Genomic DNA, 24,900 nt, shown 5'->3' with positions numbered 1-24,900 from the left:
CGGACTCGGGGCCACCAGAAGGTACGGGAGACCAGGTTCAGGGTCTTGAACAGGCCAAAATGCCCCGTCGCTGGGTTATCGTGACACTGGCTGAGGATGAGTCCCCTGAGTGGCCCTCCCGGAATGTAGAGCCGGTCACGATAATACAAGAGTCCATCCGTGACCGTCCAAGGAGAATCTGGCCCCACCTCCTCCTTCCGCTGAGCCACCCACACCTCCTGCTGCTGTGCCTCCCGGATCCGAGCCCGTATATCAACCGGCTCCCGCACCGCAGCAAAAGACTCGACGGGGATCACTGTCCTGGGCAGAAGCTTGTCTTCCACTCGGGAATATTCGGGCTTCCTGGACAGAGCATCCGCTCTTTGATTGTGCCCGCTAGGTATGTACCGAACCCGGAAGTCAAACCTCGCAAAGAAAAGAGACCACCGGATCTGGCGTTGGTTCAAATTCCGAGCGGTCTGCAGGCTTTCCAAATTCTTATGGTCCGTCCGGACCTCAATTTGATGCCGCGCTCCCTCCAGATGATGCCTCCAGGCCTCGAACGCCGCTTTGATGGCCAGCAGCTCCTTCTCCCAGATTGTATAATTGCGCTCCGAAGGGTTCAGTTTTCGTGAATGGTACGCGCAAGGGAAGAGGGTACCACTGGGCGTCGTTGCCTGGAGTAACACCGCCCCAATGGCAATGTCGGAGGCGTCCGCCTCCACAACAAACGGTCGTTGCGGGTCAGGATGCTTCAAGATGGGCTCCTTCATGAAGGCTTCCTTCAAAGTCTGGAAAGCCCGTTGTTCTGGAGTGTTCCACTGTAACCGAGTCTTCTTCTGCAGGAGCCGGGTGAGGGGGGCTGTCAAGGCAGCAAACCCAGGGATGAAAGTTCGGTAATAGTTGGCGAACCCAAGAAGTCGCTGAACATCCTTCACGCGACGCGGGGGTTGCCAACTCTGCAAAGACTCAACCTTACTCGGCTCCATGGCGATGCCCTCAGGAGAAATGCGGTGACCCAGGAAATCGATGGTCACCCGGTAGAACTGGCACTTCTCCAACTTGGCAAACAGCCGATGTTCTCGGAGTCGTTGCAGGACCTGATGGAGATGCTGATGGTGCACCTCACACGACGGGGAGTAGATCAGGATGTCATCCAAGTAGATCACGACAAACTGATCCAACAAATCCCGGAAAATGTCATTCATGAAATGCTGAAACACAGCGGGGGCGTTGGTCAGGCCAAACGGCATCACCGTGTACTCAAAATGTCCATAGCGAGTACCAAACGCCGTCTTCCACTCATCACCCGGCCGAACCCTGACAAGGTTGTAAGCTCCACGCAGGTCCAGTTTCGTGAAGATCTTAGCCTCCCGGAGTCGGTCCAAGAGTTCGGGGATGAGGGGCAGCGGGTAACGATTGCGCACTGTGATGGCGTTGAGTTTCCTATAATCGCAGCAAAGCCGCAATTCGCCCGACTTCTTTTTGACGAAGAGCACGGGTGCAGACACTGGCGAGGACGAGGGCCGGATGAAACCGCGAGCCAAATTCTTCTCCAGAAAGTCCCGCAATGCAGCCAACTCGGGGTCCGACATGGAGTACAAACGCCCCACTGGGAGAGGCGCATCAGGGACTAAATCAATGGGGCAGTCATAGGGCCTGTGCGGGGGTAATTGATCCGCCTCTGTCTCGCTGAACACATCAGCAAAGTCGGACAGTTCGGGAGGCAAGGAAACCCCTGGGGAACCCTCCACCTGGCCGGCACAGATATGGCGGGAGTGGTCCACGCACTGCAAGCTTGGGAAGGTGACCAAGTTCTGTGACCAATAGATCTGTGGGTCATGCGCCCGGAGCCACGCCAGTCCCAAGACCACGGGGAAGTGCAGATCTGAGGTGATATAGAACTGGATGGCCTCCACATGGGAACTGATGGCCATACATAATGGTTGCGTGGCGGCCGTAATAGGCCCAGACAGGAGCACTCGACCATCAATAGTCTCCACTAACATGGGCGGATCCACCGGGCACTGGGGAACAGCCCATTTGGCCACAAATGCTGAGTCCATAAAATTTGTGGTGGCCCCAGAGTCAATTAAGGCATGGACTGGAATCCCCTCTGGCTTGCCAGGAAGGATCAGACGTGCCTCCAAAATCAGATGCCGTGGAGGTCCACAGGCAGCATCGGAAAGACGTCGCTCAGTGTTGTTGTGGGACGCCCGATCTATCACACCGTCTAGATCGGGCTCGGGGCGTTTCCCGACAGAAAAGTAGGGGACTTTCTCGGGGCAGACTCGGTCACTGATGCCCGCTGTCGCTTCTTTGGGCAAAAAGCAGCCAAATGCCCAGGGTCCCCACAGTAAAAACACAACCCCCCCGATCGTCGTCTGTTCATTTCCGTCACCGATAGACGAGACCTGGTGGCACCCAGCTCCATTGGCTCCTCCCTTTGAACTGGGGGCTCACGCACAACAGGGGCTGCAGGGGTCTGTGGGGTGGCACGGCGACTCCTTCGCTGCTGCAACCGAGCATCGATCCGCAGGCAGAGATGGATCAGCCCATTCAGGTCTGAGGGAATATCCACACGGGCCAGCTCATCCAACATCTCCTCCGACAATCCATCCTGGAAGGCATCCACGAGCGCAGCCTCATTCCAGGCGGAATCCTGGCTAAGCAGCCGGAAATCGCTGATATAGCCCTGTAGAGGGCGTTGACCCTGCCTCAGAGCTTTCAGGCGTCGAGTAGCAGTCTGCGTCTTAATAGGGTCCTCATACATCAGACGCATATGATCACAAAACCCCACAAAGTTGTCCAACAATGGGCTAGGTTGAGCCAGCAGAGGCGTGCCCCAACGAGCTGCATCACCCGAAAGAAGGCTTAACACAAACCCCACCTTATCCCGGTCAGTGGGGAAATCAGCTGCTCTCACGCTGATAAAGAGCTGGCATTGTCCCAGGAAAGCAGGAAACAGTTCTGGATTGCCAGTAAATTTATCCGGCATTGCAACTTGGCATTTTCTCCTGGGTGGGGGTGATGGTGGGGGTGCAGCATGAACCTGAGCTTGCAGTTGAGCCACCTGAGTTGCCAGCAAAGTGAGTTGCTGGGTGAGCTGGGCATTCTCAGCACGTAGCTGCTCCATAATATTAGTAAGGGGTGGGAGGCTAAAGGCAAACTGTTCTGTACCAGCCTGCTACCGGCCCTGCAGAAAAGGCAGGGACAACCCCTTTACAACCGGCAAGACGCTGGAATTACGCCTGCCAAATTTATAGCTACAAAAACAAACAAGACACGAACCAAGAAACAGGAGCTTTAAGAAACATGAACCATCCGAGCGGTTGCCTTCAGCAAACCAGCCCTCCCAGACATTCCCCTTATATAGAGTTCAGGGCGTGGCTTCTCTCTGCCTCCTTCCGAGAAGCCCCATTGCCTTCCTCTGTTTACTCCTAATTGACTGCCTCCTGCGTCGGGCATCCTTGAACAGGGCCAGCTGTGGGTCATCTTCATCCACACTGTCAGGCTCACACAGCTGGGTCTCCGTGGTGACCAAGTGGGAGGGGCCTGGCTGAGGGCTATCACCAGCAAGATCTTCAACCCCCTCAGCAAGGTCTTCAACACCCCCCTCCTCCTCTGAGTCGTCCGACCCAACTGCCGAACCCACAGGCTGACCCTGAATCACAACAACAGTCCATAACAAATGCTTAAAAACACAGGAGCCTGTTAGGGTTTTGCCACAAAACTAGGAGAGAATGTTGTGTCTGTGCAACAGTTGAACTTAACCCTGTTAGCCAACAGGTCCCACGTCCTCCAAAGCAGTTTCCACAACGAGCTCTTTTCCACCAGGATGCAGAGTGCAAGAAGAGCCCAAGCTGTTTTGGCAGGCAAGGGCTGGGAACAAGCCCCCCATTTCTCTGGGACTGCAATCCCTACAGTGGGAGAATATTCTTTATTATGTGATTTGGTGTGATTGGACATACAAAAAATTTGTTTCCTGTGCATAAGCTCTCAGTGAACATACAAACAAGTGTTATAAATCATAAGACACAAACAACAGAGTGATAAATCATAAGATACCAATAGGAGAAAGTAATAGGAAAGATGAGAAGGATAATCTTTGGAAAGCTGAGCTCCAAACCACCAGGCCCTCCACTCATCCAAGCACAGAGAGCACCTTAGCTGCTTAGCAGCCTTGCCTTCCCCAACCCACCAGATCAAAATATCTCCACCCTGGGATCCTCCTCCTCAGGACAGCCCCACTAGGCAGAACAAACTAGAAAATCAACTCAACAGGTAGCCTAAAGCTACTTTTATTTTGATGGCATAGAAGAACAGAATCCTGCAAACATGATTGTGCTCCTCCTCCTCCTGGTTCAGTGAGTTAGGGAGGGGTTCTGAATATTATTGCGTGTACTTCTGGATTTTAAAAATGCTTCAGCCCTCAAGGTATAGAGATGTTTTCTATACCAGCTCTGTGTCCTCTCCAACACCACACAGAATAAGACACACTTTGTTGCACATCATGGTGGCACAGTCCCTGCAGAGTAACAACAGATACTGTCACTTAAATGTTTCCTCTTTTATGTTTCCTTCTGATAGGACATCACCACCATAACCCACCCAGAACCCAACTTTTTCTGCACCTCTTAGGGTAGATGGTCACTTTCCATGTTCTCATTCTCTCATTTCAAGGAGGCCAACCACTGGCATTCCCCATCTCCTATGTGGTCCAGCTTCTTCTCTGTGATTGGCATCTTTCTGGTTCACTCAGAAAATGGTAAGAGAACACCTATCTCACCTTGATGAATACAAATCACCAGGACCCAACAGATTACATCCCAGAGTTCTGAAAGAGCTGGCAGATGTTATCTCAGAACCATTACACCACATCTTTTACAAATCCTGGAGCATCGGGGAACTACCCAAGGATTGGAAAAGGGCTAATGTGGTCCCCATCTTCAAGAAAGGGAAAAAAAGGACCCAGGAAACTACAGACCAATCAGTTTAATATCAATACCTGGGAAGATCCTAGAAAAGATAATAAAAAAACAGATCTGCGAACAACTAGAAACAAACCAAGTCATAACTAGCAGCCAGCACAGGTTTGTTAAAAACAGATCATGCCAAACCAATGTGATCTCATTCTTTGATAAAGTAACCAAACTAGTAGACCAGCGAAATGCAGTGGACGTAGTATACCTAGATTTCAATCAGGCATTTGACAAGGTAGACCACAACGTACTCCTCGGTAACCTAGAAAAATGTGGAATAGATAACATCATCACCAGATGGATCTGTAGCTGGCTGACAAACCGTACTCAACAAGTAGTCCTCAATGGCACTACATCCACATGGAGAGAAGTAAGCAGTGGGGTACCACAAGGATCCATCTTAGGGCCAGTATTCTTCAATATCTTCATCAATGACTTAGATGAGGGAATTGAAGGGGAACTCATCAAATTTGCAGATGACACCAAACTGGCAGGAGTAGCCAACACCCCAGAAGACAAACTCAGGATCCAAAAAGATCTTGACAAACTTGAACAATGGGCCCTATCCAACCAAATGAGTTTCAATGTGGAGGAAAGCAAAGTCCTACAGTTAGGCAGGAAAAACCAAAGGAACAAATACAGAATGGGCAAGACCTGGCCTGGAGGCTGTAACTGTGAGAGGGACCTTGGTATGCTAGTGGATGATCACTTAACTATGAGCCAGCAGTGTGCAGCAGCAACCAAAAAAGCTAATATCATGTTGGGCTGTATAAACAGAGGCATAGAATCAAGATCACGCGAAGTACCACTTTATAAAGCCCTAGTAAGACCATACCTCGAATACTGCAGCCAATTTTGGTCACCATATCACAAAAAAGATGTTGAGAGTTTGGAAAAAGTTCAGAGAAGAGCAACTAAGATGATCAAAGGCCTGGAGACCAAAACGTACAAAGAACGGCTGCAGAACTTGGGTTTGGCTAGTCTAAAGAAAAGAAGAAATAGGGGAGACATGACAGCAGTGTTCCAGTATCTGAGGGGCTGCCACAAGGCAGAGGGGGACCGGTTGTTCACCAGAGCACCAAAGGGAAGGACAAGAAAAAATGGTTGGAAGCTGATCAAGGAGAGAAGCAACCTGGAATTAAGGAGAAACATCCTGACAGTGGGGAGAATCAACCAACGGAACAGCTTACTCCCAGAAATCGTGGGCGCTCCATCGCTGGAAGTTTATAAAAAGAGACTGGACAATTATCTCACTGAGATGGTATCGGACCTCCTGCTTGAGCAGGGGGCTGGACTAGAAGACCTCCAAGGTCTCTTCCAGCTCTATTCTGTTCTGTTCTGTTCTATTCTGTATCAAGTATGTCCCACAAATTTCCATTCTTTGCTCCTGCCTCATTTCTTCTTCCATCCAGTGCTTTATATTCTCCATTTATTTTTTCCAGCATTATCGCAGCCTTCCTTCCCTTCTGTTGAGCTGCCTCTGAGCTAAGGACCCTCATGGTGTGCAACTCCATAGCCTCAACACAGCAGCAACAGTAACCCATCTACACAACAGCAGTCACCAACACCTCCCTAAAGAGACCCACAGACTCCAGGGTAATGGGTCAGCAAAACAGGTTGACCAGATTGAGGCGGGAGGGTCAGGAAAGGCATCCCCCCAACTCACTGGAATCACAAAGCAATTGGACCACCCTGTTTGTCCTTAGCTAAGGCCCAGTGTTCAAGTCTATTGAGACCCTTCTGAGCCTTGAGCTGCTTCCTGGTGGATTAGCAAGCTCTCTCTCTCCCTACTACCATCCCCCCCTCTGCCATCTGCACATTTTCTGTTTCTTCATCTGGGTCAAAGTTGCCTGTTGGGGATTCCTATGCAAGGAGGGAGATTTAGGGTTAGAAAGAGGAAGCCCCCAAACTTCAGGGAGGCTCATTTTGAGGGGGCTTCTCAGCCTGCACCCCTGCGCCAGTGCTAGCAAAGACACAGAGGGTGCTGCAGAAGTCATTAGATTTAATTAAAATATTTAACCTCCTCTTTCACTTAAAGAGCAACTCTGTGCCTGGGGCTACCCCAGAAGCCGCATGCCTGACTCCTCCCTGCCTGGCCTTGCTGGGAAAGTCCCCAGAATTCCTTGGTCATTTTAAAATAACATTTATTGAATTTCTGTTTAGAAAGGAAAGCTACTGTGTGAGGATTGTTATCCAGATATAAACAATTCCAGCCAATAAAACCATCAAGAAAATGGGTGCAGCCCCCACCTCCACTTGGCCCAGCCTGGGATGAGGAGGAGAATGCAAGGCCATCAACAGAGACAATCCAGGACTTGCATGGGGATTTAGCATTGATAAAAGTAAATAAAAGATGTTCAAAATTTAAAATGGTAAGGGGAAGCAGCTGCAAGAGGAAATAGTTAGCTGAATGACAAACCAAATTAAAAAACAGGAAAACTAAAACTGGACTGAATAGCAGGAAAACGAGCTGAATGGAAAAACGGGAAAGAACCTATTGTTCTATCAAGCCATAAACAGAACTCAAAAACAAACAGAACATGCTCAATATTCTATTGAATATTATTTGACACATCTTGCATATATTATTTCTTAATTTAAATGCACATAGATATATGATTTAATATCTAGCAGGAAATACGTAGAAGGCAGTCATAGTACCTCAGTCAATGGGGAACAAGGAGGGATGGGCGGACGGTGCAAGGAATGTATAAAGATGTTGATTTGAGATGATGAATGAGACAACCAACCTTTGATAGCTTCTCTCCCTGCTTATTAAAATAAACAAAACAACTTTGTCTTGGCTGGCTATTGGTCGGGCGAACTTGCCACTGGTTGCGAAGGAGCACATAACAACCTCACATCCAGTATAGAAAAATTGTGAGAGTCTGCTTGAGAGATTTCTGGGTGCTGCCATTTGTAAATCTCCAGCAAGGAAAAGGGAACATTCTGTCCTGAAAAATCTGCACCCAACACACACTGCCCCAGTTCTCCAGAAGTATCAATGTGTGTGTGTGTGTGTGTGTGTCAGAGTGACATGCTAATCTTAATCTACTTGGACTTTTTGACAAGCCCCACACCAAAACCTCCGTGCACGTTTAACAGACACCTTTGATTGGGCCTGAGATGCTCAGCCAGCCAGGGCCCCTTGGCAGAAATTCAGAATCCAAAGCTTCTGCCTACCATGGACTGCTTGCAAAAACGGTCTCCCACAGCCCAGCTCCCTGAACAGCCTTCTAAATAACCAGCCCACTATACAACAGCAACAAGGATCAAAATAAAGCACAAGAGGCACAAAGACCACAACGACTTCTTCCAAAAAGGAGCAATTCGCTTCCCTGGGGTAGGAAGCAAATGGCAGCTGCTCGGTAGGAGAACTCACCGCAGCTGGGAGTGGAGCTTCGTGGCTTTTGAGTTGAAATCTTCCCAGACTGGGTAGGAGCTCTGGAAGACAAGGAGAGAAAGAGGTTGAGCAGCACTCCTCCCTTCCCTGGGTAAAAGCAGAGACTCATAAGGGGGGCAGGGGGGCTGCTCCTTTCCTGGAGCCAACTCCTTCCCCCAAATCAGACCCCACCCCCAAGACCCTGCCCTGCCCCAGCCCTGCTCAGAGCAAAACAGTCGAGCCACTTTGGTACCTCTGGCCATGCCAGGTGTGGTCCAATCAGTTTGTAAGGTAAAGCATGGAATCTGCCAACCCTCAGCAGACACCCAGTGGCCCCTTTGGGACAGATGTGATGCACAGTTTCAATGTGATCTCTCAACAGTCTCTTTGTTTTTCAAAGATGTGTCTACCACCAGTTTTCTGCTAAACCCACAGTGCCCCAACACGGCGCTTGAGGGCTGTTCTTTACTGTATTTAAATTAAGCCCCTGAATAAACAGAAAGCCAGCATGCTGTGAAGGACAGCTATTGGGAGATTGCCTGAAAAGCCCACCTGCCAAGCAAAAGCTCCAGTGGAATGGCCTGACTGGAGCAGAAGCAGCACCTGAATCCACAGCAAGGGGCATCAACGGCCCAGGGCCCCAAACTCCTGCCTGCTCTTGGCCTAGCAGTGAGGAGACCTCCTCAAAGACTAAGACTGGTCCCAGCAGGCCAGACATGGAAGACAAGGATTTTGCCCAGTCTTAGAAGAGGGGTTATCCCCAGATCCCTTCGTGTGCTGGTGGGGATGCCTACCTGAGCTGCGCTCTGGTGCCCCTTTCAGTTCTAAGACTCTTGAAAGCACTCAGTGGGGATCAGCACCCCATCTGCCTCTGGGTCACTTGCACATTCCTCTGCAGCCACTCTTTCGGGCTCAAGTAATGGCCCGCAAATTGTGAGGACTCTTGGCACTGGGATTTGTGTGACCCTGAACTCACAACCCAGCAGCCCACGCTCCCTCTATCTCAAGTGCTGCTCTCCCCCAAAGCAAGGAACGGAGCAACCTGGTGGGGCAAAATGGAGGAACGAAGCAGCCCAGCCTCTCTTTGGTTGGGTCTCACCCCAGGAGCCAAGCCGGGGTGGCTCCTCTGCAAGCCTACCGCTTCCACGGTCTGCCTTGCAAGCCTTCCAAAGCCAGATTCCTTCTCCTCCCAGCAGCCCTCACTTCCTTTCAGTAGGGCAGTGGGAGAAGTAAACCGACAATTCAAAACAGGGAAAATAATTTTTAGAAATTTTTAATTTTTTAACAAACAAAAAACTCATGGACAGAGAGACTGACATTATAGTGACTTGCAAAATATGTTATGTGTCTGAACTTCTATCAGTGTATCCTTCCATCAGTACATTCCAGTCATTAGTTTCATCCCACCAAGTTTCAGTAATGGCAACTATATCACATCGGCCTTCATGTGCTAATACTTTATGTTCACCCTGTTTGAGGGTTCGTGTGTAGGCATTTGAGTCCTTTATTGGTCTTGGGTATGTTTCTTATATCTCCTACTTTGTAAACTGGGATTCACATCCTTTTTATTTCTCTGTATTTCATTATGTTTTTCTTTATTTCTTTTTACTCTTTACTCCCTTCCTCATGTGATTGGTTATCAGTCCATCCCTTGCCAGTAGCCTTTCATCTAAGTAATGCAGACCATGGTCTAGGAAACCGAAGTTCTCTTGATGACACCAGTTTTTAAGCCAGTGGTTTGTTTCTAAATCCTTTGCTCCCTCATTGGATGTTGGTCTTTAGTTGGAAGTATAGATGAAAACACCACTTGTACTCCTAATTCTTTAACTTTCTTCTCTAGCTGTTCGTAATCTCATTACTGTTTACAGATTCATCATTGTGTTATTGTCCCCACGTGTAGGAGAAGAAAGGGGTAGTAGTCCATGGGGGTGTAAGGTACTCAATTACATCTTTGATTTTTGCTCCCTGGCCTAGATTGACTGCCTGTTCTGCAGAGTATAGTTTCTCTTTCCCTAAGAATTGAATTTTTGCCTTTTTTCCCCCTAGGGAAATCTGGAATACTTTTCTTCCTGTCGCAGGAATGCTGGCTTGGGCCTCTTTTTTTAAAAAAAAATATTGATGAATACTCTTTTGTGAGTGTCTGTATATTTTCTTCTAGGGGGAGGCTATGAAAGCAATTTTTCAGTTCCAGAGGGGCTTCACTGACATGTTTCCATCTATCTTGATCTGTAGGTACATATGTAGGCTTGTTTTTTATGGAAGCTGTTTGTTTCCTATTGTGTTCAATTGGGGTGTAGTCTTCTTGTTTAGGTTGGGGATTCTCACTTTGCTCAAAACTCTTTACTTTTTCTTCTAATAATTCAAGTAGTTTAAAATCAATACATAGGAAGATCCTAGAAAAGATAATCAAAAAACAGATCTGAGAACAACCAGAAGCAAAGTTATAACCAGTAGCCAGCACGGGTTTGTTAAAAACAGATCATGCCAAACCAATCTTATTTCATTCTTCAACAAAGTGACTAAACTAGTAGGCCTGCGAAATGCTGTGGACGCAGTATACTTAGATTTCAGAAAGGCATTTGATAAAGTAGACCACAACCTACTCCTTGGTAAACTAGAAAAAGGTGGAATAGACAACATTACCACCAGATGGATCTGTAGCTGGCTGGCAAACCGTACTCAATGAGTAATCCTCAATGGCACCACAGCCACATAGAGAGAAGTAAGCAGTGGGGTAGCACAAGGTTAGGTCCAGTACTCTTCAATACCTTTATCAATGACTTAGATGAGGGAATTGAAGGGGAACTCATCAAATTTGCAGATGACACCTAACTGGCAAAAGTAGCCAACACCCCAGAAGACAAACTCAGGATCCAAAAAGATCTTGACAAACTTGAACAATGGGCCCTATCCAACAAAATGAGTTTCAATGTGGAGAAAAGCAAAGTTTTACATTTAGGTAGGAAAAATCAAAGGTACAAGTACAGATTGGGCAAGACCTAGCTCAATAACAGTAACTGTGTGAGGGACCTTGGAGTCTTAGTGGACGATCACTTAACCACGAGCCAGCAGTGTGCAGCAGCAGCTGAAAAAGCTAATACAATCTTGGGTTGTATAAACAGAGGCATAGAATCAAGATCACGTGAGGTATTAGTACCGCTTTATAAAACCCTAGTAAGACCACATTTGGAATACTGCAGCCTAGTTTGGTCACTATATCATAAAAAAGATGTTGAGAGTTTGGAAAAAATTCAGAGAAGAGCAACTAAGATGATCAAAGGCCTGGAGACTAAAACGTACGAAGAACGGCTGCAGGACTTGGGTTTGGCTAGTCTAAAGAAAAGAAAAAATAGGTGAGACATGATAGCAGTATTCCAGTATTTGAGGGGCTGCCACAAAGAAGAGGGGGTCACATTATTCACCAAAGCATCAGAGGGCAGGATGAGAAACAATGATTGGAAACTGAACAAAGAGAGAACCAACCTGGAATTAAGGAGAAACTTCCTGACAGTGAGGACAATTAACCAGTGGAACAGCTTGCCTTCAGAAATTGTGGGCGCTCCATACTGGAGATTCTTAAAAAGAGACTAGACCATGGGTAGGCAACCTTGGCTCTTTTACTTGGCTCGTGGACTTCAACTCCCAGAATTCCTGAGCCAGCATGGCTCAGCTTGGAAACCTCTCCCTTTCCCCTCAGCATGGCTGGCTCAGGAATTCTGGGAGTTGAAGTCCACAAGTCATAAAAGAGCCAAGGTTGCCTACCCCTGGACTAGACAATCATCTGTCTGAGATGGTATAGGTTCTCCTGCTTGAGCAGGGGGCTGGACTAGAAGACCTCCAAAGTCCCTTCCAGTTCTATTCTATCAAATGTGAACATTTGATACATACATAGTTTGGGTCTTGAAATCAATGAGACCCACTCAGAATGGACAATGCAATGGAAAACTTGGCTCAGGCAACATCTGGGAAGCCACCAGAATGTGGACTTCCAAGCATTTTGTCCAAACAATGGAGGCCTCGATCCTCCAGTGGAGAAGGGCCCATCAATGTGAGCCGAATCTTGAGATGGACTGGCCAACTCCAGTCAGAAATGGTAAGAACAGTCATATTTTATAGCCATCCCAGGGACCAAGGTACCTGATTCTGGATCTTGTTCTAAAACACAAACATAATTTGGCCAGATAGATTTCAAGTTGGGTAATATGAATGGAAGTGAAATAATGTTTTTAATTCAGAAAATGGCAAACATATCAAAGCTGGAAAGCTGAATTTGTTTCTTTGAATAATTACGCTCAAAGATTAGGACCAATGGCACTTTGAAAATGTTCATATTTATTTCTTAGATTTACATGCTGTGGATTTGGAACAATTCATACAACCTTCCATTTACTTTTAAGAAGAGGAAGAATGTTTAAGTTTAAAAGGGAGGACACAAATAAGTGGAAGTTGGGGGTGAATGTTTTGCAAAGCTTGGGACGAGGTAGAAAAATATTTTATTGATAAAAGAGATGTGGGGGACTGAGGCACACAACCTGGATGGCACCAACAGCTTCAAAGGAAGAAATCCGGGGGGGAGGGGGAAGGTGTCTAAGCTGCCATGAAGGAAAAACCATCTTGCAAGGTGCTCAGAAAAGTCAGAGATGTGAGATGGAAAAATGCAGGAAGAGCGGTTTGTTGAGCAGCCTGCAAGGCAGCTGCATGCAGACCCAACCCTGGGAGCCTGAGCGTCATTTCGGAGGATGGAAAGCTGTGGAGGGCCTGGGGGAGTGGGCGATTCTGGCTGCAGTGGCAAGGACAGACAAAGGGAAAAGTCTTGCAAGAACCTCCTGCAGCCCGACTGCTGCCCAGGAACATGGACATTGGGCAGAAGCAAGAAAAGCAAGCTGGAAACCTGGGGCGGTAACAGGAGGGCTGGTCTGAGGGGCCATCTCTGTTGAGGTTCATCCAACATGGAGAGGGTTGGGGAACTGCATCTTGGGGGCAGAGAGAGTTGATGTCCTCTTATCAGCCTGCCAATTTCAGGGCCACCAGAGCCTTCAGACAGAGGCAAGAACTGGGGGCATTTGGGGAGCTGCTCATGGAATTGAGCCCTCCTTTAGGGCCTTGGAAATGGAACGGTGCAAAATGAACAGTGGGAGAGCATCAAGACACACCTGGCCTCCACACTGGACAATGACAGTTGCAGTGGCAGCTGGCAGCCGGACAGGCGAGAAGGCTCCATCCGACCTCAGCAGAGAAGATGAGCCATCCTCCTCTTGAGGGCAAAGCGCCAGGCCATGGTGCTGCCCAGCAGCTTTCGTGTCCCCTCTGCAGTCCAAGGAAGAGCCCTTGCCTGGGAGGAGAACCAAAGGCTCCTGCTGCTGCTCCTCCCCGCAGCCACAGTGGGGACCCCCAGCAGCTCCCTAAACCCACCATCTTGCTTACTGGCTGCCTTGCTTTTGGGTGAACTGGGCAGGCGCTGCCATCCTCAGCTCAACTGCCAGGATGCCAAGCAATCCAGGGATGGCTGTCCACGCTGATGTGGCCTGTTGGACAAATACATCACTGTAGGAATATTTACAGCAGGGAGCAAAATAGAAGGAAACTGGGTTCCCCTCAAAGCATAAGATAAACAGCCGCCACTCAGGGGACACAAGAGTGCTCCAACAACACAACCTACGCAATTTTATAATGTGTTGCTCAGAAGACCTTTCCAAACATATGCTCAAACAGAGACACTCTGCTACCACCCCCACCCCCAATATACCACATGCAAGATAAATATGGGAATATTTTGTGCTGCTCTTGAAGAAGGATTAGCCTAACAATCAGTCTAAGAAGGGCAAGAAGAGATCTCTTGCCAGACCAAGACCCTGAGAGTTATCTTAGAGAGGAGATGGGTGGCATATAAAATTTAATAATTAAATAAAGACATGCAGCTTTTCCTTCTAAGGAAGTCATCTGCAACTACTGTACAGGTGAAATACTGGAAGGGGGTTATGATAGGGAAGAGGGACTGAGACTACCTTTGTTGTGCTTGTGACTCTAGAGAAGATCTAGAATTTGTGGAATCGCACAATGACAGGGCTGGAAGGGACCTTGGAGGTCTTCTAATTCAATTGCCTGCCCAAGGCAGGAGACCTGATTCCATTCTAGACAAATGGTTGTCCAATCTTTGGTTGAAAACTTCCAGTGATGCAGCACTCACAACTTCTGAAGGCAAGCCGTTCCTCTGATTAATTGTTCTCACTGTTAGGAAATTTCTCATTTCTAAGTTGGATCTTCCTCTGATGAGGTTGAGATTCCAAATTTTGGAAGCATAGTCTTCTAATTCTTGGCCAAGGTATTTTGAACATGTGCCTCAGATAGGAAAGCCCATCAGTGAACATCCAGCTCCCTATGGATGCTATGGCTCCTCCATGCCTGGATGACTTCCTTTTTCCTCCTCAGACAGGAGACAGGACAAAAGTATCCTTCCTCGACTTGCAATGGGCTGTGAGAAATCCTTACAAGAGAGGAGGAAGAACCGGACTCTCCACAACAGTCTGATGTTAAGAAAAAGTCCACATGAGGGGTGGAAGCTGAGAAAGGGTCTCCAGAAGGGTCCCTCCTAGTTTTGGGGAGAGTAAAAGGGGGAACTGTAACTCTGGCCAGCCCCACCTGCAGAGGTTTCAAGTCGAGGAAGGATACTTTTGTCCTGTCTCCTGTCTGAGGAGGAAGATGACCCACAGCTGGCCCTGTTCAAGGACGCCCGACGCAGGAGGCAGTCAAGTAGGAGTAAACAGAGAAAGGCTGTGGGGCTTCTCGGAAGGAGGCAGAGAGAGGCCACGCCCTGAACTCTTTATAAAGGGAATGTTTGGGGAGGGCTGGTTTGCTGAAAGCAACCGCTCAGATAGTGTTTCAAAGCTCCGGTATCTTGGTTCGTGTCTTGTTTGTTTTTGTAATAAATTTGGCAGACGTATTCCAGCCTCTTGCCGTCTGTAAAGGGGTTGCCTTTTCTGCAAGGCCGGTAGCAGGCTGGTACAGAACAGTGGCCTCCATATCCATAGGTAAATGCTTAAGTCATATATCTTGCTTATGTCTGGAAGAAGCTCTCTGCATGTGTTAAATTTCATTGCCTTAACATTAGAGAGGGCGATAAAGTCCCATTTTAGCAACTTTCTGAGGATGAGGTTCCCTCCTTTCATAGGAATCTCACACAGCAGAGTCAGGGGAAGCTGCACCTTCTCCTCTCTCAGCTTCCACTGCATTATTTCTTCCTCCCTATCTTCTAAATATCTAAAGTAGACTTCCCTGAGGAGCTTCTCCTCTCAAGGTAGCAATTCCTACATTATTGTACATAATTCCTACAACGGCAGAAATGACTCTTGAGGCAGAGAGGCCAATCCCTGCCCAAGGAAAGAATCGAAATTGGAGCAGCCGCCAAGTCCAGAGTCCGCTTGAGCCTGTCCAATAAAGAAAAGCCCACCATTCTTTGGCTACCGATTCCACTGTCCATCTGTTTTTACTTTTAGGAAGCCGCACAAGGGAATTTGTGATCTGACCAAGCTGGTTTCTGGAAACTGCTGCCCTGTGCTGCTGAAGGTGCTTACGGATCTCTGCAGACACCCCAGGTACCCAGCATGAGACTGCCTCATTCATAAAGCCCTGGATTCTTTGTCCTTTTAAAAGTCAGAGACAACATCTGCTCTCCAACAATCTCTAGAATCTGTCGTGGTTAACAGGTCAGGGTTCCTTCAGCCCACTGGAAAACAGTTCCTCTTGTCCTGGAGAAGTGATTCAAAGTAAATAAACCTCCTTTAGCCACACTTCTTGGAAGCCGAAATGCTGCTGGTCACCTGGAACAGCTCCGATCCCTTCCGATCTCTCCCTCAGAACAGTTGCTTCTCTGACATGGCCATTTCTGCAGTTCCAGGCCCTTCCTTTCCTTGGTGAATGGGCTTCTTTCAATCTTTTGAGTGTCGATGCTCAGCTTTATGTGCAGCCTCCATGACTTTTTGCATTATGCATTATTTCCCAACTGCATCAGACTCCTTTTTCCATTAGCTTCTCCTGCCATGGGAATCCTTGCTTATTTAACTAAAATCCACATCTTTGCAGTCCGAGGTAAAATTAAACATTTTAATTTTAAGTATTAAATGTCTTTAAAATCAATCAATCCCTTAAAATCAAGAACTCCAATGTTACATAAAGTTTACTTAGCGTTCCTGCTATTTTTCAACTCTCTGAATAATTTTATCCTTCAAATGGAAAAACCAAGATGAACAAAGGTTCTATAAATATTGGATATCCTTTTCCATACCACATCCAGATTCATGCTTAGTTTTATATATCCCACCTTTTCTTTAAGACTTCAGCAAGATTAACCTTGATCACAATGCCCAATGCCTTCCAGCAGGGATTCTTCTGTAATCTGAAGCCAGTCTACCTCCTGGCAGCTGCTAAAAAAGGGTCAAGCCAGCTGTCATTCGGATATCTTTCATCACAATATCTCCTTTCCCCTCCGGACTGCTAAAGAATTTTGCCTTTTCCCAAGCTGAGAAGCCTCCCCGCCCTCTTTCCTTTGCCACAGATGTGGGGAGCACTGAAGCCTCCCTATCAACCTCTAACATCAACTGGAGCTTTACAGATGTCATTGAAGGTTTGGTTTCAGCTATACCACATTAAAAGGATCTTCATTACTTAAAAATTTGAGCCAAGATAAAATTTTGCAGGCCTAAGTTACGTATTTAGGAACAAAAAAAATAAAATAGAGAGACTTGGGAAAAATAGGTGTGAAAAAGATTAAGGCATCTTAAAAGAATCAGAAGAGACGTGGTGGCTCAGTGGGTTAGGACGCTGAGCCTGTCGATCAGAAGGTCGGCAGTTTGGCGGGTCGAATCCCGAGTGCCGCATAGCAGAGTGAGCGCCTGTTACTCATCCCAGCTTCTGCCAACCTAGCAGTTCGAAAGCAAGTAGAAAAATAGGGACCACTACGGTGGGAAGGTAACAGCGTTCCGTGCGCCTTTGGCATCCAGTCATGCCGGCCACATGACCATGGAGACGTCCTCGGACAAGCGCTGGCTCCTTGGCTTTGAAACGGAGATGAGCACCAGCCCCTAGAGTCGGAAACGACTAGCACGCATGTGCGGGGGAACCTTTACCTTTACCTTTTAAAAGAATCAGATGCTAAACAAGAGCTAAAAAGCCAAGTTTCTATCCTGAATTGGTAGAACAATTATGAAACAAAATGCTGCTTTCAGATCTGGGCATATTTTAAGAATTTTCAGAAAGTCAGGGGACTTAAAAGTTGAAGGAGATGGGACTATGTGGCTGAAATAGAGATTAAGAGAAGTCTTCAAAAAAGCAGAAAGGTGGTCATGTTGTTGTGACTCAGGGCCAGCCTGTGGGTCCGACAGCCGGCTCCGATGTATCGGATGACTCAGATGAGGGGGAGGAGGGAGACGAACCGGCTGATGATGGTTTGGAGGCTTTGAAGAGCCCTCAGCCGGGGACCTCTTCTCAGCTGCGTGAGCCCGATAGTGCGGAGGATGATGACCCACAGCTGGCCCTGTTCAAGGACGCCCGACGCAGGAGGCAGTCGAGCAGGAACAAACAAAGAAAGGCTGTGGGACTCCTCGGGAGGAGGCACAGGGAGACCACGCCCTGAGCTCTCAATAAAAGGAGTGTTTGGGGAGGGGCTGGTTGCTGAAAGCAACTCTTCCGCTTGAGGAGACAAGCTCTAGTGTTTTTGTTAATTGAGTAATAAAACTTGGCAGACGCCTTTTAGCCTTGGACGCTCTCCAGTCTCTTCTATCTGAATAGGGGTTTGCCTTACTACAAGGCCAGAAGAGGGCTGGTTCAGAACACATGTCAAAGATGAAGAGAGAAAGCTTTTTTAATACCTTGGAGTTCTGGATGAGAATCAAGGGGTGGAGACTACAAAGAAGCAGATGTTGGCTAAACGGCAGGAAAAAAATCTCTAAAAAGGAGAAAGTTGTTCTTCACTGCAGGACTTGGGCAGAGGCAAGACAATTGCCTGCCCTGGACCCGGCTATTTTGAACAACTACCGTCCGGTCTCCAACCTTCACTTTCTTGCGAAGGTTGTTGAGAGCGTGGTGGCACATCAGCTCCCTCTGTTCCTGGAAGAAGCTGATTACCTGGACCCGTACCAATCGGGCTTTAGGCCCGGGTACAGCACGGAGACGGCATTGGTCGCGCTGGTGAATGATCTCTGGCGGGCTCAGGACAGGGGTTGTTCCTCTGTCCTAGTCCTATTAGACCTCTCAGCGGCATTTGATACCATCGACCATGGTATCTTACTGCGGCGCCTCAGGGGGTTGGGAGTGGGTGGCACTGTTTTGCAGTGGTTCTCCTCCTACCTCCTGAGTTGTTCGCAGTCGGTGTTGGCAGGAGGGCAGAGGTCGACCTCGAGGCCTCTCGTTTGTGGAGTTCCTCAGGGGTCGGTCCTCTCACCTCTCCTCTTCAACATCTATATGAAGCCGCTGGGTGAGATCATACGTGGTTTTGGAGTGGGGTATCATCAGTATGCTGATGATACCCAGCTTTTTATCTCTACTCCAAACCACCCCAGTGATGCCCTCGATGTGATGTCCAGTTGCCTGGAGGCGGTCCGGGTCTGGATGGGGAGGAACAGGCTTCAGCTTAATCCCGACAAGACTGAGTGGTTGTACGTACCTGCATCTCGGGAAATTCAGTTCATTCCATCTTTAACTATGGGAGGTGAGGTGTTACTCCCCGTAGATAGGGCTCGCAACTTGGGTGTCCTCCTTGACTCACAGTTCAGTTTGGAAGACTATGTAGGAGCTGTGGTCAGGGGGGCTTTTGCCCAGGTTCACCTGGTGCGCCAGTTGCGGCCCTATCTGGACCGGGATGCCCTGCGTACAGTCACTCATGCGCTCGTGACCTCTCAGATAGACTACTGCAATGCTCTCTACATGGGGCTACCCTTGAGGACCACTCGGAGGCTCCAACTGGTGCAGAATGCAGCCGCGCGAGTTGTGATGGGGGTTTCCCGATACTCCCATGTAACACCTCTCCTCCGCGAGCTGCATTGGTTTCCAGTTGCCCTCCGGGTGAGATTCAAGGTGCTGGTGATGTCCTATAAAGCCCTAAATGGCATGGGTCTGGACTACCTACGGGAGCACCTGCTGCCGGCGTCAACTTCCCTTCGTCCTGTGCGCTCCCAGAGAGGGCCTCCTCAGGGTGCCGTCGGTCAGGGATTGCCGGCTGGCAGCCCCCAGGGGGAGAGCATTCTCTGTGGGCGTGCCAGCCCTTTGGAACCAACTGCCTGTTGAGCTCCGGATGGCTCCCGACCTTCGCTCTTTCCGCCGTGACCTGAAGACTTGGTTGTTTGAACAGGCCGGCCTGGACTAAGGGTTTATGTTTATTTTAATTATTTATTGTTAGGGCTAACTAATTTTAATTCTCTTTTAACTTTTGTATGTCACATTTTATTGCCCTGTACACCGCCCTGAGTCCTTTGGGAGAAGAGCAGTATAGAAGTTTAATAAAATAAATAAATAAATAAATTGCATGCAGCGACAACCAGGACTGTGAGACAAGCGAACAGAGAGCAAGGAACTCTTCTGCCACATTCTCAGATGGGAGGGATGAACGTCAGCCCCACACCTGATACTTCAAAGGGCTGTTGCAATGTGAACTTTTACCGCACAGAGCCCAAGGCTGGGAAAAGAGCTAATGCGGTGGTGGCGAACCTATGGCACGCATGCCAGAGGCGGCACTGAGCCCTCTCTGTTGGCACGTGCGCCGCCACCACCAGCAGCAGGTCCATTAGGCCTCCACCGCTGCCTGGAGCAGGAGCCCCGCCCAGCACAAAGGAGGTGAAGCGCCTAACTAGCAAGCTTGAGTAGAGATGGTAGAGCAGAGGTCACCAAACATTGTCAATTGGTGGACTGGAAGAAAAGGGAGGGGGAAGCATTTTACATGCGTGTGTGTGTGCACAAGCAAATGGAGAGGGGCTAATGCCTATGTGATACTCACTAGCCCTTCCCCGTTCTTGCGTGGTGCAGCACCTTGCAGCACAGTGGCCCATTTTTGCGCCCCTGGTTTTTGCATGCCAGAAGTGGCACTTTCCCCCCCGCCAGGGCACCATAATGCTGATGCGCCCCTAGCACTTTGCAATAAATAAGTGGGTTTTGGGTTGCGGTTTGAGCACTCGGTCTCTAAAAGGTTCGCCATCACTGAACTAATGGGTGAAAACTCAGGGAGATCCAATCTGGAAATACTTGAATATTTCCTGACTACAGAAGCTACTGAGCAGTGGCACGCCCTGGGATCATGGGGACTTTAAAACAAAAGCTGGACACCATTCTTCTGGGATGTTCAGGATTTCTGTCCTTAGCAGGAAGTTGGACTAGAAGGCCTCCAAGTCCCTTCCAAACTTAGGATGCTATCAGGTAAGAACTGCCACCAGAATACAGTAAGAATATAAATGTTTGCAAATTGATACATCAAGCACTTGAAAGCCAAGGACTATGCCTAGATTATATGGCAGATGTCTGGGCCAAGGGAGCGCCACCTGAGAAGCCCCAAAGGCACAAGTTGACCAGGTTTCCAAGGAAAGCTCATGAAGCCCTTGCCTCCCGAAAAGCTGCTATTAGTTACACATCCTGAGCCAATGGCTGGGATGGAAGCACCCAAAATGCTGGTCCACTCATTGGCCTGAGCATCAGCCTGGCCCTTGGCTTATTCTCTGCCAAATCCTCTGGATCTGGATCTGAACGGCCTACCACATGGGAGTGGGAGGTGAGGATGCCCTGAGAGACAGCAGCAGCTGAACGGGATGGACCACAAAGGAGGGCAATCAGGCAGACCTGACCCCTCTCCTAAGGGGGCAACAGTCCTCCACCATTTTTAGCAGGAATCCCCCCAAAAAATCCCTAGAAGAAGAAACATATCTCAAACCAAACATTCCAGAGGGAGGTTTGTTAGCCTCAAGGCACAATGTTCAATAAACACGAATGCACTGGATGTATGATCTACAAAAAACTATGAAATAATAAACCAGCAGCTGGCTTTTGAAATGCTGTAACATTTAATCGGGACGCGGTGGCTCAGTGGGTTAGGACGCTGAGCTTGTCGATCGGAAGGTCGGCAGTTTGGCGGGTCGAATCCCGAGTGCCGCGTAGCAGAGTGAGCGCCTGTTACTCGTCCCAGCTTCTGCCAACCTAGCAGTTCGAAAGCACGTAAAAATGCAAGTAGAAAAATAGGGACCACTACGGTGGGAAGGTAACAGCGTTCCGTGCGCCTTTGGCGTCTAGTCATGCCGGCCACATGACCACGGAGATGTCCTCGGACAAGCGCTGGCTCTTCGGCTATGAAACGGAGATGAGCACCGGCCCCTAGAGTCGGAAACGACTAGCACACATGTGCGGGGGAACCTTTACCTTTACCTTTACCTAACATTTAATCATAAAGTCCTCATAAATGTTTTCCCTAAAACAGGGGTGGGGGTGAGGGTGGGGAAAGGATGCGACCAAACTAATAATCTCCACCCTTCCCCAAACTGAATGCAGCTCTGAGTGTCCAAATGTTGTTCACCTGATCTACATAAATTACGATATGCAAATAAGGAGATATTTGGGATTTCATACTGTGGACTTTTAAAGTGGTAAGCCACCAGGAGTCAACATGTGAGTTGGATGGTCATATAAATTTGTTTAATAAACGAACTGGGAGTTGCTTTATTTGCCCTGCAGAATGTCTTGTGTTTTGTCCTCTCACCCTGTCATGATCCATTCAAGACTCTTTGGAATTTGGTACAAGAGCAAACCAGCCCACAAGGCGAACTGTGCTCAGAGCTCCAGATTCGTCCTAAATCACTTCAGATGTTCTCATCTCTTGCTTAGCAGACTTCCTGCTACAAGTCGAGGCTGGAGCTGGGAAGATAATGAACCACAAAGGGGCGTTGGCAGAACCACCAAAGACCACGGACTTAAATTTGCACCACCATTCAGCTTGTGGAATCCAGTCCATTTGGTTCCTTTCCTGTTCAAGCTTCTTGTAAATGCAGTGTCAGTGTATTCATCAAGGCAGGCTTGTGTGGGAGCCATGGCATGCCACAGTCAGTCCACCATTACTCCTCTTAGCAAAAGAACAGGCAAAGCAGCTCAAGATAACTATCAGTAATTTCCCTGGCAGAGCCCAACTGCTGGGAATCCTGGGAGTGTCTCAAGGGGAAGAAAGCTCAGTCTCCACACAACAGAACAGTTATGAGGCCTTCTCTATATTTTCCACGGGTAGATTGCTGACCAGGTTTTTACTTGGAGTTTATCAACAGAAACACAGTCAAAATGTTGATAGATAAAGCAGATTCCACATTTTAAAAATGTTATTTTAAAAGGTGGCTCAGTGAGAACCTCAGGACTAGAGAAAAACTTCCATGCTGAAAAGCACTTCAGGGACGGGGAGCATCTTTGTCCCTTTTCTTCATCTTCATCTCAAGGACCCCCTTTTCAGAGGAGGGGGATTTGTAACTTGGCCGCCTGCAGCCATATTGGAAGCCCTCACTTTTTGAGAAAGGCCCTCGTCTGGAGACCAGGCAAAGCTCCTGAGGAGATGCAGAGAAACCCTCTGACCAGTGAACTGGAGCAGTCTTAGAGACCCAAACTACACTGGTAAACATGCAGCCTGGACCAAAATTGACCCAGAGTAGCCAGTCTGGAGGAGCTGTGGTCAGGACCCCCAATTACAGCCCATGTTGGACAGCAAATAACCCGGGGCCCTTTTTTGGCCTGATCTGGGCAGAGTTCTGACTGATCCAGGACAGGAGGTACACTGCACCCAGCAGTTCCTCCCACCTTGGCAGTACAAGGCCAGAATTTTTTGTTTGTTCATTTTTCAAATTTCTGAGCCACCCGTTTCCCTCAGAGTTATCCCAGGATGGCCCTGGGCATCCAGCAGAGAACAGCTGGCCAACCCGGGACAGGCAGCTTGCCTCGTTCTCTCCCGTTCTCTCCGAAGGACCAGCCACCCCTGCTTTGCCTGGTAGAGTGCCTCATGTGCCTCACTTCCCTGCACGGAGGAAGACTGCCTCTGGAAAGAGACACCCACCACCCAACACTCCCTCCCGAAGTTTTGTACTTCTCTTCTTGCCCTTCCCCAGGATTTTCTGAGGTAGAACACCACTGCTGGCCCTGTGGTTTCCTTCTTGAGTGGGGACCAGGACTCATACACTGTGCTGGCTGGAGAGTGGCAACAACTCTGCCAACTGGCAGATATTTGGGCATCTCAAAGAAGGCAGGGAAGAGTTGAATTTTAAACCTTACGCAAAGGTGCACATGCAAGAAAGGGCAGAATAATGCATAGAACCAATTCCTGGAGCAAACAATTGACCAAAACCTCCACACCCCCAAATCTTGCTCTCAGGCACTTCTGTTCATGTTCAAAATCTGGGTGGGATCAGAACTGATATTTCCCAAGCCTGGCCCCTCCTAAAGGCTCACCAGATCAATGCTACCTTGAGGACAAGGACCACCCAGAGTTGGCCTTTGGTGAGGGGTTGGCTATTAGATTAGATTAATAAATAAATGAAATAATTGAAATAAAATTCTGCACAAACTGGATTCTACCCAATTAAGCCTTTTGCTGCCCTTTCTCCAGTGGGCAAGGAATTTTGGGTATAATGTGATGTTTGAACAATGGGAGAATATGTGGATAAAAGCCTTAAAATTCACATCAAAATATAACCTAAAAGAATTTTTTTTACAAAATGATGTATCGCTGGTATTTAACACCAGGTAAGTTATCTAGAATGTATAAAGGTATTTCAAATGAATGTTGTAAATGTAAACGTAAAGAAGGGACTTTTTATTATTTATGGTGGACATATGATAAGGCAAAGAAATATTGGAGTAGGATTCATATATTAATGCAGAAAATTCTTAAAGTGAACATAAAGATTAAACCAGAAACTTTCTTTCTGAGCCTAATGGAAAAAGAACTGGGGAAAAATATGAACTCTGATTTTATATATGGTGATGGCAGCAAGATTGCTCTATGCACAAAAGTGGAAGGATGCCTCGATTCCTACCATGGACGAATGGTTACAAAAGCTGATAGAATTAGCAGAGATGGCCAAAAGAAAAGAACATAAGTTTCTACTTGGAAGCTGCTTCTGGACTTTGTGCTTGAGGTGGAAAAAATGATATTATGATTTTGGGTTTTATCGATTAGACTGATTTGCTGATACAGAAATGGCCTAGTGCAGGGGTCCCCAACCCCCGGTTCGTGGACCAGTATCAGGCCATGGCATGTCAGCAACTGGTCTGCGCAAACAAGCAAAGCCCCATCCTCGGGATGCAGGCACCACACAAAACCATGCCCCCTCCAGTCAGCGGAAAAACCTCTATCCACGTAGCCAGTCCCTGGCGCCCAAAAGGTTGGGGACCTCTAGCCTAGTGCATACTACTACAGAAAAGTAGAAAGTTGAGATTTGATTTTAATGTCTGATTTTACTGCAACAGAGTCAGAAGTCAATGCCTTTTATTTCTTCCCCTTCCACCTTTGTTTTCCCTTTTTCTACTGTTGTCCCCTACTATTTGCTTTTGCATTTT

The 24,900-nt window shown here is 48.0% G+C and overlaps 1 protein-coding gene across 3 annotated transcripts in view; it reads right to left on the bottom strand.

Moving 5' to 3' along the window:
• The window catches only part of MTSS2 (MTSS I-BAR domain containing 2), a 61,694-nt gene that overhangs the window by 35,349 nt on the left and 1,445 nt on the right, over positions 1–24,900 (bottom strand). For all 3 annotated transcript variants that reach the window (XM_081336118.1, XM_081336119.1, XM_081336120.1), the window contains exon 2: positions 8,344–8,405. In XM_081336118.1, the coding sequence (XP_081192244.1) occupies positions 8,344–8,405 (62 nt within the window). The remainder of the gene's footprint in view (positions 1–8,343; positions 8,406–24,900) is intronic.

This window comes from Vipera berus (genome assembly GCF_964194415.1).
Source record: "Vipera berus genome assembly, chromosome: 10".
In the NCBI taxonomy this organism is placed as follows: Eukaryota; Metazoa; Chordata; class Lepidosauria; order Squamata; family Viperidae; genus Vipera; species Vipera berus.
The sequence above is the reverse complement of the archived record's forward strand: the minus strand, read 5'-3'. Positions and strand labels throughout refer to the sequence as shown.